Source organism: Lepidochelys kempii, chromosome 5, assembly GCF_965140265.1.
Source record: "Lepidochelys kempii isolate rLepKem1 chromosome 5, rLepKem1.hap2, whole genome shotgun sequence".
Lineage (NCBI taxonomy): Eukaryota > Metazoa > Chordata > Testudines > Cheloniidae > Lepidochelys > Lepidochelys kempii.
Genome location: NC_133260.1, coordinates 99,768,846 through 99,783,444, shown reverse-complemented (window position 1 = coordinate 99,783,444; position 14,599 = coordinate 99,768,846). Strand labels below are relative to the sequence as shown.

Sequence of the window (14,599 nt, the reverse complement as noted above, 5' to 3'; positions counted from 1 at the left end):
AATATGAACCAATACCTCCTCCCACCCCACTGTCCTGCTGGTAATAGCTTATCTAAAGTGATCATCACCTGAGGGTGGGAGGAGGTATTGGTTCATATTCTCTGTGTATATATAAAGTCTGCAGCAGTTTCCACGATATGCATCTGATGAAGTGAGCTGTAGCTCACGAAAGCTTATGCTCTAATAAATTGGTTAGTCTCTAAGGTGCCACAAGTACTCCTTTTCTTCATGTGTGTCAGACTCTTTCTTTCAACTTCTTTGATAAAATAATAAATAGCATTGATATAGGTGCTATATAAATGTCTTCTGGTTTGTTCATTTGAGACTGACAGGGATGAAATAAAAATACTATAACAGCAGTTTGTCCCCTTTAAGGATAGTTGTGGCCTGGGCTCAACCAACTCTGTTCCAAGGCTTAGTCTCTTTAAGAACAGGCATTCTGGGACTTGTGGTTCCCTGGAACGATTGATTGTACAAACAAGCTGAAGTACACACTGCTGGGAACCAGGGGACCCTCAAGAAACAGGGATATGGAATAAAAGGCACACCTGTAGCCTAAACAAAGGAGAAAGATAAAGGTGAGACAGCTTTCCTTAACAGTCAGGCTGAGGGCTTAGGGAGAGCTTAGGAAGACCAGTGTTGCAGTCCTAGGAAGGAGGGCTGCAGAGAACCATACACCTAGGGAGGAAAGACTATTCGAGCCTGAGCACCAGGCTGAAGGCTTACTGAGCCTGAAAGGGGATTGTGCTGTACTCTCTGGAAGGAGGGCTGCGGAGAACTAATTGACCAGGGGAGATACTGTCTGTGCCTGAGGCAGCCAGCTGAATGATTTATATTTGTTATGACCCAAACAACAGCCCCAAGAAGGAATGTTATTTACAAGTTTTGTTTATCTGTAGTACTTTGGCAGAATTGTTTGGTTTGAAAGGACCAATGGGGTTGCCTGCTCTAATGCAATCTCAGCAAGTACCCTACACTGTTTACTACAGGAAATTAGGAGAGATTATAGGGGTAAATTGCTTGATCGCCAGTTAAGGTATTAAGTTAACATTCCCCTACATCCCAAAACTTAATTTATTTAGATGTTAGCAGATGTGAACCAATTATCTGATTATATGGCAGTCAAGGGATCTACCAAAAACAACTTTTTTTCATTGGTCACCTAAACTTCAGTGTCTGGCATAATTTAAGATTGGTCTACACTTAAAACTTTGAATGACTTAACTACGATGCTCAGGGATGTGAAAAATCCACACCTCTGAGCACTGGTAGCTTTGATGGCCAAACCCCTGGTGTAGATGCAGCTGTGTTGACGGAATAATGCTTCTGTTGACCTGGCTACCATCACTCGGGGAGATGATATTCTCACAGCAATGGAAAACCCCTTCTGTTGCTATAGGCTGCATCTACGCTACAGGGTTATACTGGAGTAGCTATGGTGCTTTAGCTTTGCCACTGAAGTCTCTGTGGTGTAGACGTGGCCTTAGAGTGGAAAAATGATGGTGGTGTTTGTTGTTATTTCTACTCTTTCATTTCCTTATCCCAGATTGTCCAGGTAGTGGGAGACGTGCATATGTGGTCAATGGCAAACAGTGGTAAAACCACCATGTAAAAGCTCTTTTGGGGGAAACAATCTATTTTAACTAATACAGAAGTGATGCTTGGCATAAGAGGTGTTGCTTAGTGTGACTTTTTTTCTTTTTTTCCCATTTTTCACAGCTCCTGCAAAATCTCACCTATGCTGAAAAAATGACAGTGTTGTTTGTCTACAATGGACCTTTTATGCTAGAACCAACCAAATGGAACTTAAAGGCATTCCGTAGGCGGCGGCGACAAGTTGAGCAAATGGATCAGTAGTGAATTCCATGGAGCCTTTTGGAACTACTGGTCTGTGAGACTGTATTTATGAAAACAAAGTGGTTGAATCTGAGAGGGAAATCTGCAGAGAACTGACAATGAAGAGCTGGGCTTCTGTTTTTAGAAACTTACCTTCAAATATATGTAATATTTGCTTAGATCTGTTCTAGCCATCTGTTCCTTCAAAGAAAAACTCATTTTTATCTACGACTGGCTGTCTGAATGGGAGGACCCCTAGAAATCTGGATCTTTTGCACTTTGCTATATCCAACATACCAGATCAGGAAATTTTAGCTGTCAGTTTATTTCCTTCCAAATGAGTTACATCTGGTCAAATCCACTTTTGTTGTTCCAAAAGTTGTGATATGTATATTAGGTTAATACATTGCACAGTTAACTCAAAGATAAAGTTACAGTGGATAGCTTTGAAGTGGTTCTGTTGAAATGATAACTATGTGAGTGAGGCAGAAGGGATGTGATGTCACCAGATTCTCAACTAGTGTGGTGTGTTTGTGTGTGTAGCTTTGCATCACAGTTTTTTCTTGTGGTGGTTATTAAATATAAAATAGCATACATTATGTAACTAGACGTTATAGTATTATGTATATTAACATTTCCCCTTAAACTCTATTTCAGTAGGGTGAAGTGGATTCCTAAGCCCAAACCCTTCACTCACACACACCACACCACTACCCTCCTCTCTGCCCCATGGACAAATATAAATTTTAGCTTTTTAAACAAAAATTTTACTTGGGCCAGTAGCCTTGTTTGTATTTGTCTCTATTCTGGAGAGCTATAAACAAGATAGCTTGTAGAAGTAACATCAATCTAAATGTTGATTGTTTTTGGTGGTGGGTATGGAAATTATTCCTGTAGGTTTTTACATTTGAACTCGGCTATTCTTAACAACTCTAGTTTCTTTGGAGTGGTTTTGTACTCCTAGTGAAGGATAGATCTCTGATGACGTAGCTGTTTAAATTTGCTGGCTTCCTGGTGGGGTTTTGGCCATATCTGTTTAAGTATAAATGGTAACAGTTACTGCTGTCAATAGTAATTGTGAACTCTTGAAATAGAATGTGTCAGCTGGTTGAAATTCTTATCTGCCTAACTAATCTGTGATACAAAATTGTAAAAGGTACAGATTTGTATAAAATTGGACGACTGCTGTCAGTTACATTTTCCAACTAATCTTTAGGAAAATGAGCCAGTCCCAGATGCTCTCTGAAAATCTACAGCAATATGTAATATCTTTATTTTCACTACTGAAGGAGCCATTTGAAGGACGGTATTAGTTTGACTGGCATCCACTTAATTTGCTGTGTGACAAAAGTAACATTTTAGAAATTAAAGCCTTATTTAACAGGCCACTGTCAGGTCAAATTTAGCCCCAGATGTAGGTTTTGTGTTAAAAAGAGTGCTGCTTATTTTCTCCCATTTGTTTCAAACAGAAGTGGTGCGTGAGGACCCCTTCCACCTTCAGGTTTTGGGAGGGTCATTCCATGTTTTGTCACTAGGGGACTGGAAACAGTATTCCATAGATCTTTATCTCACAGCAGGGGTTCTCAAACTGGGAATCAGGACCCTTCAGGGGTCACAATATGTCAGCCTCCATCACAAACCATGCTTTGTCTCCAGCATTTATAATGGTATTAAATATATTTAAAAGTATTTTTAATTTATAAGGAGGGTCACAGTCAGAGGCTTGCTATGTGAAAGGGGTCACCAGTACAAAAGTTTGAGAATCACTGTCTTACAGGGTGAGGAAACAACATTGGAGAAACAGAAAAAGAATAAAACTCTCTCATAGATTGTTGTTAGCTGGGTAATTGTCCTCTAAACTCATGGCATAGGCATGGACAACACTAATGAAATAAAATACTCAAAATTCTCCCAACTCTTAATTTGTAAAAGATAGTAAGACATCCCTTGGAGATCAAGGTGAAACACCTAACTGAGGAAGGGGAGAGAGTACTGCCGTTCTCCCTACAAAGTACTCAGGCTGCAGTGTCACACCTTTACACCATTTGGAATTCATTTTTTAGTGTAAAAGCTCAACTGGGAGCTGTTTTGGATTCTCTATTTAATTGTTATTTTACATTTTAAAAAATTAAATAAAAATACTGCTGGCTGAGAAACTGCTCCTGAGAGGGCAACTAGGCTTCTGGGAATGGGCTGAGGGGGAGAAACAACCTGTCCCTGTTTTGGGGAGGTAAAATGGGATGCTGTGTTCCCAGCACCACCTCTGCAGCCCCAAAATGCTGGGCCTGGCACCTTCTGTGTAAAAGGGTAGCATTCAGAGTTGCAGCAGCTCTTGCCTCTCCCATGCTTCATCAGCTCAGCAGTGGGCTTGCTGGCTGGCTGTGTGTCAGGTACTAAAGCTGGTCGGGAATTTTCCATCAAAATATTTTTTCAATGGAAAATGCACATTTCTGCAAAATCAAAGATTTTTGGCTAGATGCTTGTTTCCCTGATGAAAAATCAAAATGCAGTATTTCTCCATTTGGGTCAGTCAGCTGAATCCAAATTGAAATAATTAGTTTTGGGTCAGTTCCATATTCATCTGTCTGCATCAGCTGGTGCAGTGCCTCATGGGCATTGTAGTGTGGGTGCCTCAGGCTCCCATTCTTCTGCATAGGCTAGGCAGGGAGCACGGCCCATCTCCGATGATGCATCATGGACTCTCCATAGGTTGAACTGACACACTGTATCATGGGAGTCGTAGGGTCATAGTGCATCACGTGAAATGTATGGCAAGGGAGCCGAGCCATAGAGAAAAATGGGAACACGGAGCACTGTGGCAGCTCATGGGGACGTAGATTAATGCTGGACTGAGCCAAAATGAAATCTGTCAGTTTGGGAATGTCTAAACGCAACTTCAGTTTGAAAACTCAGAATTTTCTATCCACAAAAGAATTTGACGTTTCAGATTTGGAACAAAAACAAATTTCAAAATATTGGAATTTTCTGCAAAATTCTGACTTTCAAAAAGCTCTGCCTGGTATGCTGCAAGGGGACTTGCATTAACTGCCATGCACCTCACGTGACACTCACACATACACATTCCCACAGTCCAGGCTAAGGGCTTGTCTGTGTATGGAGTTATTCAGGAATAGCCAGTGCACTTTAAATACACACCTTACTTTAATATGAATTAACTTTCAAATGTAGACAAGCGCTAAATGTCATGCAACTTCAGTTCAAGACCTCCAGAAGCTTCTATGGTGCCTTTTGGACCTGAGCCAAGCAAGGAGCAGCCAAGAGGAGTAGGCCGGCAGTGGTGGCAGCAGGAAGTGGCAACAGTAGGGACAGAAGGTAAGATGGGGACAATCCTGGCCCAGGCTTCCCTCCACAGCAACCTTCCAATCCCACCCGCATCAAGTCCCAGCTTTCCATCAGCCCTTAGCCAGCATCTACTCTCAGATGTTCCCCAGAGCCACCCCATCTTTCCACACCTCACAAACTCAGCAGTTCCCAGCTTCTGTCCTCTCTGACACGGCCTGTACATTCCACTTCTCTTAACTACTGCCACCTTCCACCCCGCCCCCCACAACCTCCACCCACTCAGCCCCTTCAACAATCCCCAGCCACTCCATCTTCCACCCACCTATTCCCCATACACTCTTCAGCATCCACCTAAATGCCAAGTTTCTGCAGCATGATGACTTACGCCCACCATTGCATGGGGCAGGTTGTATTCACCTTAAACTGAAGTTTATGGTCTTATACATATTACATAATAGGGTTTTTCATACTTGCAAATCATTTCCATAAATTGTTATCCATGTAGCTGCACAATACTTGGCAGCTATGGCATATTGCTCATTTGTGAGAGGAGGGAGATCTGCCAAACCTAAGACTCTCCTATGGGGCCTGGAGAAAATTGGAGGGAGACATGAGAAGTTTTGCTGGGGGTGTAAAAAGCATAGGATTGGTTTATCTGGAGGTGAACATGAGGGTGGTCACAGAAGATGGAAAGGGGTCTTGGGAAAGAACAGGATGAGGTTGAGGTAACAGGGACACAGTGAGCACAAAGGAAGCCCCAAGGAATAGATGATGTAACATAGAAGCGTTAAGGAAAGGGAGCCAGGATGGGGTTAGAGACCGGAATGAGTGAAATTAAAAGGGGAAGAGAAAGAAGGTCAGAAAATTGGGGAGGGAGCATGGAAAAGAAAACGGGCTGTCTGTAGGGAAAAGCAGTCTGGGAAATTAGATAATGAGGGAAAGAGAGAGAAATGGGAAGAACAAAAAACGAGAAACACTATGATGTTTCTTTCAATTATTTAACAAACATTTGTGGCAAAATATTCTATCACATCATGGGGTGAGGGTCAAAGGGACTTTGGGAGACCTGATCGTGTGTGAGAGGTGGGCATGAGAGTCTAGTGTTCCCAACAGGAAAAGTATATGGAGAAATTTTCCATTTCCCCACCTCCGTCTTCTGGAAGGAGAAAACATTATAGCAATCCCAGAAACCAGCTAGAGGGTCTAAGAGCAAACTGATTAGTAGGTAAGAAAATACCCTCCATCCTCCTCTAACAATTTAACAGTTTTATTTAAAAAGCTTTGGATTGTGAACACTAATATTAGAATTGATAGATTGATAGAGCCAGAAGAGTTCCCAGAAGTTACCTACTACAGGACAGGCCTAACAAAGAAAATAACAGAACGCCACTAGCCGTCACCTTCAGCCCCCAACTAAAACCCCTCCAACGCATTATTAAGGATCTACAACCTATCCTAAAGGATGACCCAACACTCTCACAAATCTTGGGAGACAGGCCAGTCCTTGCCTACAGACAGCCCCGCAACCTGAAGCAAATACTCACCAACAACCACATACCACACAACAGAACCACTAACCCAGGAACTTATCCTTGCAACAAAGCCCGTTGCCAACTGTGCCCACATATCTATTCAGGGGACACCATCACAGGGCCTAATAACATCAGCCACACTATCAGAGGCTCGTTCACCTGCACATCCACCAATGTGATATATGCCATCATGTGCCAGCAATGCCCCTCTGCCATGTACATTGGTCAAACTGGACAGTCTCTACGTAAAAGAATAAATGGACACAAATCAGATGTCAAGAATTATAACATTCATAAACCAGTCGGAGAACACTTCAATCTCTCTGGTCACGCGATCACAGACATGAAGGTCGCTATCTTAAAACAAAAAAACTTCAAATCCAGACTCCAGCGAGAAACTGCTGAATTGGAATTCATTTGCAAATTGGATACTATTAATTTAGGCTTAAATAGAGACTTGGAGTGGCTAAGTCATTATGCAAGGTAGCCTGTTTCCTCTTGTTTTTTCCTACCCCCCCCCCCCAGATGTTTTGGATTTTAACTTGAAGAGTGGTCAGTTTGGATGAGCTATTACCAGCAGGAGAGTGAGTTTGTGTGTGTATGGGGGTGGGGGGGATGTGAGAACCTGGATTTATGCAGGAAATAGCCCAGCTTGATTGTCATGCACATTGTGTAAAGAGTTGTCACTTTGGATGGGCTATCACCAGCAGGAGAGTGAATTTGTGTGGGGGGGTGGAGGGTGAGAAAACCTGGATTTGTGCTGGAAATCACTTTAGATAAGCTATTACCAGCAGGACAGTGGGGTGGGAATAGGTATTGTTTCATATTCTCTGTGTATATATAAAGCCTGCTGCAGTTTCCACGATATGCATCTGAGGAAGTGAGCTGTAGCTCACGAAAGCTTATGCTCTAATAAATTGGTTAGTCTCTAAGGTGCCACAAGTCCTCCTTTTCTTTTTGCGAATACAGACTAACACGGCTGTTACTCTGAAACTAATATTAGAGTTTTTGTGCTTGTTTCAGTCTCCATCAGCACTGGTTTACCTTAACCTTGGGTATCACACAGTCTCTATCACAGACAAGATGGCTGTGAGAGGCAGGAAGACTGAGCAATGCCAAATGTATTTGTAACTAAAATGATAGGCTCCATTGCACAGGGTACTCGCAAAAAGTGATTCCTTCCGGGCTTATGAACAGTGATTTGACAGGATTGAGACAATGTGGTGGAGTTTTCTTTGAACAGACTAATCTAATATGCAGTAAATTTTTTAGATTTTCCTAACAGTTTTTTAAAAGGATAGAAAGAGTAACAGATGCAGGTGGATAGGGTTCTTTGGCCCATTTTCTCTCCCGTTTCCTAATGTTAGCTCCCACTTTGCAAAGAAAGTTAATTTTTCTTACCACGTCCATTACATTAAATACCCCAGAGGAAAAGTATAATTAGAAATAAATATGAAGAAGCTAAATTTTGGGCCAAATCTTCAACTGGTATAAATTAGCATAGTTCCATTTAAGATAACCTACATCATCTGAGGATCTGGCAAATTACCTTTTAAATGTTAGTACTGTACATACCCTTCTGTTTCAGTTCATAACAAGAAAGGTGTCAAACCAAATCTCCATCTCCAAGCATCCTGAGTTTTGAAAAGTTTGGATCCTGCTCTGAACTTTGGAATTTGGGTCCATTCTGGAGAGAAGTCAGTCAGTTTACAGGCTAAGTATGTTTTGTTTGCTTTTCAGACAAAAGAAACTATAGTTTCCCTTCTCCATCATTCATGGATACTCATTTGTTAATTCTGAGGTGTGCAAAAATAGAGTTGTTTGGTGACAGTAGGTTTTTTGTTTGTTACACAAAATCCACTGTCTTTCTTAGATGGCACATTATACTATCTTGTAATTCAGAAACGGGTGGAAAAGGGTATAGTAGATATAGTATAGTATAGTAGATCATACCAACCTGACCATATCTTTTTAGCAAAATAATTAAAACCCACTCAAAGTCTTTAACATTTTGCTTTCATTTAGTTCTATTTTGTTCTCCACAAAGGTTTTTCAGTTCCGTGAGATTTAAGCATTTGTTTGCTTTTAGTATGAAATCTGCTACTTTAGGGCTTCTGAAATAGTGATTTCCTCCAACTCAAACACCTAGATACTTCAATACTGAGACATTTAAAAATGGCAGAGATGTTTTGTTTTGCTGCAGATGGGTAGTTGTTACACTGAACAAATAATGAAATATAACAGTAACAGGAGGTAAAGGGAATTGTAAGAAAATTGCAGGCTGATGACGGCTCTCAGTCCACTGCCATGAATAGATGATGTATGTGAGAAAATCAACAGACACTCACCAACTTATTTTGTCAATAACTGTGAACTCTTGGGCTCTTATGTCTCTGGTGTTTGTGAAGACTGAAGACAATTGGAATGTCATATTTTCTTTATAAACGTAAGTAACTTTTTTCATTTTGCATAGTATCTTTAAAGATACTCTGAGCAATAGTAGATCAGCTTATCCACAGCCATGAGGGAAAAGGGAACTGCAATCATAATGTAGAAGTATGAGGATGCCCTAAAAAGACCTAATGACCACCCAAGTAGACATCAAAATCCTCAGTTGCTCACTTTAACCATGGACTACCTTGTTCTCAGAACAAATACTTTCCCATTGTTAGAGTTAAGCCTATGCATTTTCTGCCCGAGGTGCTCTTGAAAATTAAAAAACAAACCAGCAGTAGCAAGGGATAGGATGATTATCATATTACTGGTTCTGGGTTAGCCCAGAAAACCAGGCGTGCTTTGAAACTTCTAACTCTGGGCTTTGTCCTTGTTCAGACCAAGTAGGCTATGGACTAAGTGCAAAGAAAACCCTGCCAACTTTTAAGTGTTACCCTTGATTATCCCCTCAGCAAACCCTCCTCTCAACATCTCCTGCACAAGGATCCTAGCTGCCCCCATCTTTTGGCCTGTTCAAATGACCGTGCTTGAAAAAGTCATACCAGAACAGGTGCTAACCACAAGGGTGCGTGAATGTCTGGAAATCCATCACTGCCCATTAACTGTTTCTTCAGTGTTGGCACTTAGATAACAGAAACCTTCTAGCTTGAATTTTGGAGGGTCTACATAGAGACCAGGATTGTGCTACCTTGAGGACCAGGCCTCTGTGGTCAGGGCTCCAAGATAATATAGATAAATTGTCCATAGGGTAGAGACTCTTATAGAGAGAGATGGATGCTTTGAAGGTAGCAACCAAGCTAAAACCAACGTTGCTTTTTGTGGCCCTTCAGCCTGGCCCTTATTGCTCTCATAGCCCTCTCTTTGAGCTTTTAAAGAGAGGCTTTTTGAGAGCAGCCTGCCCGCATAACAATTTTCCTGGCTAGAAGGCTGGAGGAATTCCTGGACATCAGAAACCACTACCTAGTCTTTCAGCAAAACAAAGTAGTGATCAAGATGATACCTCATTTTTCTTCGATAAATCCCTCTCCTTATCTTATGGCCAAGGATGTCTCTTCTTCCTCCTCATGTTTCTCCCCGCAAACCCTGAAGGAGCAGAGTGTGCATATTCTGGATGGGCCTTGTATATCTAACTGAAAGGCCCCTAGATTATGTGAGATGGTGTAATCCATTTGTCCTCTACAGCTGAGCTGAGACGAAGGCTAAAACCTCCATGGCCTACTGAGCTCTGGAGTGCTCAGAGCAAAGAAGTCCCCACTACCACTGGAGCACATATCTTCCAATGAAATAGATGTTGTAAGCTGTCGAAGATAAGGGGACTTGCCGACTTCCCACTGGAGATAAGTGCTGTGAGTCATTCCCAGCAAGGAGGAATACAAACTGAGATAAGTCTGAGTGGGGACAGAGGGACCCACCTGGAACACTGTCCAAAGCTTGAGCATAGGGAAAGTCCTGTACTTTATAGGGATGCTGGCAGTGGATAGCTGGGGCATGGGGAAAGTCCAAGGAAGGTGTCTAGGAAAGAGAAGAATTGGGGACGTCTTCATCACCAACACAAGCAGTATCCGATGGCCCCACCTTAGAGGTTTGTTTAGGCCTCAGGCCATCCCACCAGTGTCGCAGAAGTATTTTAATGGGCTTCAAGTGTGTGGGAATCTGGACCCACCTGCTGGAACTTCCCTTCCTGCTTCCAACCCCACTAGTCCTCCTCACTATGGGCTTGTCTACTCACAGTTTTGGTACTGCTTTAACTTTGCTGATTTGAAACTGGCATAGCTAAAGTGGTACAATCCCTAATGTGATGCAGTTATACTTGTATAAAGGTTCTTTATCCTGGAATAGTTTATTCCCATAAAGTTTGTAGGGGTAAGCTATACCAGTGTAGTCACCTTTATACCACTGTAAGAGCGTCCACACTCGGGGTTGTACCACTTCAACTATTTTGGTTAAAAAAAAAGCATCCCTAAGCAAAATAGTTGAATGGGTACAAGAATTGTGTGTAGACCAGCCCTTAAGCAGAGCCTAAGGCACTCTGATAGGGTCCAGTAAAACAAGCACAGCAATCTTCACACCTACCATGGCATCTATGACTGATGCTGTTATGGTTTTCTCCCTGTCTTTGTTTTCTCAGCAGAGTCATTATTCATAGCCTTTCAAGTCACACTGACATAGGCTTCCAGTCTGGAAACAATTAAAGGCTACCAAGGCAATGGCTAGTACATAAAAACAGACCAGACGCCCATAAATGTATTAGCTTGTCAAACTGCTTGGCTAAAAGTACTACTCCATCCTGTCCCTCACCCACCCTGAGGCTGCAGGTCCCCACCCACAGGCACGAAAAGAAACAAGTCGTCCTTTGGAAACTAGGGCTTCTCAAAACTTTATATGTCAGCATAGGTTTTTGATGTGCTTGAGTTAGTCAGTGGTTTCTAGTTTCTCCCTCGGTGCCCTCCCAATGTCGCTTTTGGAGGAGGATATTTTTGCAGCTGCCATTGTCTGGGCTGACATCATAGGGATGAAGGAGAAGAGTAACTTCTTATCTGCTAGTTAGGTTGCTCACCTTGTTTCATTGTTCAGGAGGGCTTATATTTTTAAAGGTATTTAGGTAACTGCTGCACTTAGCATTGCAAGGCCTACATTTCATTTCAAGGGTATTTAGGCACTTAGGAGCCAAAATCCCACTGACTGTCAATGGGATTTATGCTCCTAAATGCCTTAATCACTTTTTAAAATGAGTCTTAGGCTCCTAAATCAGTTAGTCCTTGCAATGCTGAGTGCAACAATACTGAAATACCTTTAAAAATCTGAGCCAAAAGTTCTGTGTATTGCAGTATTTGGTTGCAGCATCCCATTGAAGGAGAACGATGACACTCCTTCAGTTTGTTTGTTTGTTTTCCTATGTGTTTACTGCAGGAAGGATTTAATACCCACTGTCTGGGCTGGCATGTTATGGCATTATGAGAAATCTTCTTAGCAGGTAAGAAATTACTCTTGGGTCTTGTTGAACAACTGCAGATATTTAACCAAGATCCTTCCATTAGCGTATTTTGTGATTCCTATTTTTTTCTTTCAGCATAAATAAAAATAAATGAAAGAAACAAAAGATTTTTTTTTTCTCCATGGAAAAATTTAACTTTCTTACTCAACTGGTCTGTATTCAGAGTCCACAGATCTGAGTACTTTGCAGACTAAACAAAGTGTTCTGGCTAGTGCTCCCATGGAGACTTACCATTCTTCTTATCTAGTGGCTAGTCCAGTCTGTGTTTAAATGGTTCATGAAATGAGGCTTCCATTACTCTTCTTTTGGAGAAAATATTCCACAGTCTAGTAGAACTCATTGTCGGGAAGATTTTTCCTGAAATTAAGGCCTTGTCTACACTAGGATGGTTTTGCCTATATAGTTACACCGTCAAAGCCTGTTAGTGTGGATGCAGTATCAGGGTGTGTCTACACTATGGGGACTATAGCGGCATAGTTACGGCACTGTAGCTATGCCATCATAACCCCACAGTGTAGAGGCAGACTACAGCAATGGAAGGGGTTGTTCTGTCACTGTAGGATCACCTCCTCTCCCAGCTGCATCTACACTTGAGGTTAAGACAGCATAGCTTGATTTTTTCGCACCCCTCACTGACCTAGCTATGTCAACCTAAATTTTAAGTGTAGATCAGACCTCAGTATAACAATGTTGTAGTGTAAGCACAGTAATATTGGTGTAACGGCATTTACCCAAGGGCTTTTAGCACCATATCTATGTTGGAGAAAACACCCCCCCTAACCAATATAACTATGCCAGTAAAACTTTTAAGTGTAGATCAGGCCTGAACTTCATCTCTTGACTCCTTGTACCACCTTGTCATAAATGTAAAGGGAAGGGTAAACCCCTTTAAAATCCCTCCTGGCCAAAGGAGAAATCCTCTCACCTGTAAAGGGTTAAGAAGCTAAAGGTAACCTCGCTGGCACCTGACCAAAATGACCAATGAGGAGACAAGATACTTTCAAAAGCTGGGAGGAGGGAGAGAAACAAAGGGTCTGTGTCTGTCGGTATGCTGCTTTTGCCGGGGATAGAAAAGGAATGGTGTCTTAGAACTTTTAGTAAGTAATCTAGCTAGGTATGTGTTAGATTATGATTTCTTTAAATGGCTGAGAAAAGAACTGTGCTGAATAGAATAACTATTTCTGTCTGTGTGTCTTTTTTGTAACTTAAGGTTTTGCTTAGAGGGATTCTCTATGTTTTGAATCTAATTACCCTGTAAGGTATCTACCATCCTGATTTTACAGGGGTGATTCCTTTACTTCTATTTACTTCTATTTCTATTAAAAGTCTTCTGGTAAGAAAACTGAATGCTTTTTCATTGTTCTCAGATCCAAGGGTTTGGGTCTGTGGTCACCTATGCAAATTGGTGAGGATTTTTACCAAACCTTTCCCAGGAAGTGGGGTGCAAGGTTTGGGAGGATTTTGGGGGGAAAGACGTGTCCAAACTACGTTTCCCAGTAAACCCAGTTAGAGTTTGGTGGTGGCAGTGGATATTCCAAGGACAAAGGATAAAATTAATTTGCACCTTGGGGAAGCTTTAACCTAAGCTGGTAAAAGTAAGTTTAGGAGGTTTTCATGCAGGTCCCCACATTGGTACCCTAGAGTTCAGAGTGGGGGAGGAACCTTGACACACCTAAATAATCTTCCTTCTTTCTTGTGTTGACAAATATTAATAAGTAATGATAACATCCTTTACTTAGTCTATGTATTTTAAAATCTTTTATTTCCCCTTATAGCAATCCCTCCAGCTTGCTGGTCACATAAGCTATTCCTTTCTGAATTCCTTTCCATTTTTCAATGTGTTTATCTTATCAAGGGAAAGATTAAGTGATGTCATCTACTGTCACAATGGAAATGTGGAAACCGACCCCTGAGCTCAGGTCTTGGTGGGTAAGCAAAGGATAAAATAATCATTTCTAAATTTTATTTTGTAATTTTAAATTTGCAAATGAAGAGCAATATCCTGCCTTGACTTTACACTTGGTATGGTCACAGTGGGTATAAATCACAGCCAAGTGTGGCCCTTTATCTGTTCAATGTGTCTATTTTAGAAGGTTTTTCAGGATACTTTTTAAAGATACCACACAGAGGAAAATATAAATGCCAAGTTATCCTTCAGGGTTTGTGGCAAGCAAGGTTATTTGCTTGTTACAATGCCCCCCTCCTTATTGTTAAAGAGAGAGTCCCAAATTGTTAGAAGGGGTCTGCTCTCTCCAAAAATTAAGTTAAAAAAGCTCTGCTTTGTTACTCTTTTATTCTGTATTATTTCAAACCAAACCAAACCCCTCCTTTTGTTCTTTTTATATAATGGAGTCAGGGACAATAAGTCTTTTTTAAACAAAAATCATTTGGCCCCCTCTGCCCATAGTCTTACTGTTCACAGAAGTCCTGCTATGCAGCTGTAACCCATGCTGACTCACTCTGGCTCTCTGTCCTACCC

The 14,599-nt window shown here is 41.5% G+C and overlaps 1 protein-coding gene across 5 annotated transcripts in view; it reads left to right on the top strand.

Moving 5' to 3' along the window:
* SMC5 (structural maintenance of chromosomes 5) overlaps positions 1-3,751 on the top strand; it is a 74,896-nt gene extending 71,145 nt beyond the window's left edge. For all 5 annotated transcript variants that reach the window (XM_073345165.1, XM_073345164.1, XM_073345166.1 and 2 more), the window contains one exon: positions 1,720-3,751. In XM_073345165.1, the coding sequence (XP_073201266.1) occupies positions 1,720-1,857 (138 nt within the window). In that variant the 3' untranslated portion in view covers positions 1,858-3,751. The remainder of the gene's footprint in view (positions 1-1,719) is intronic.
* The last annotated feature ends 10,848 nt before the right edge of the window (positions 3,752-14,599 follow it).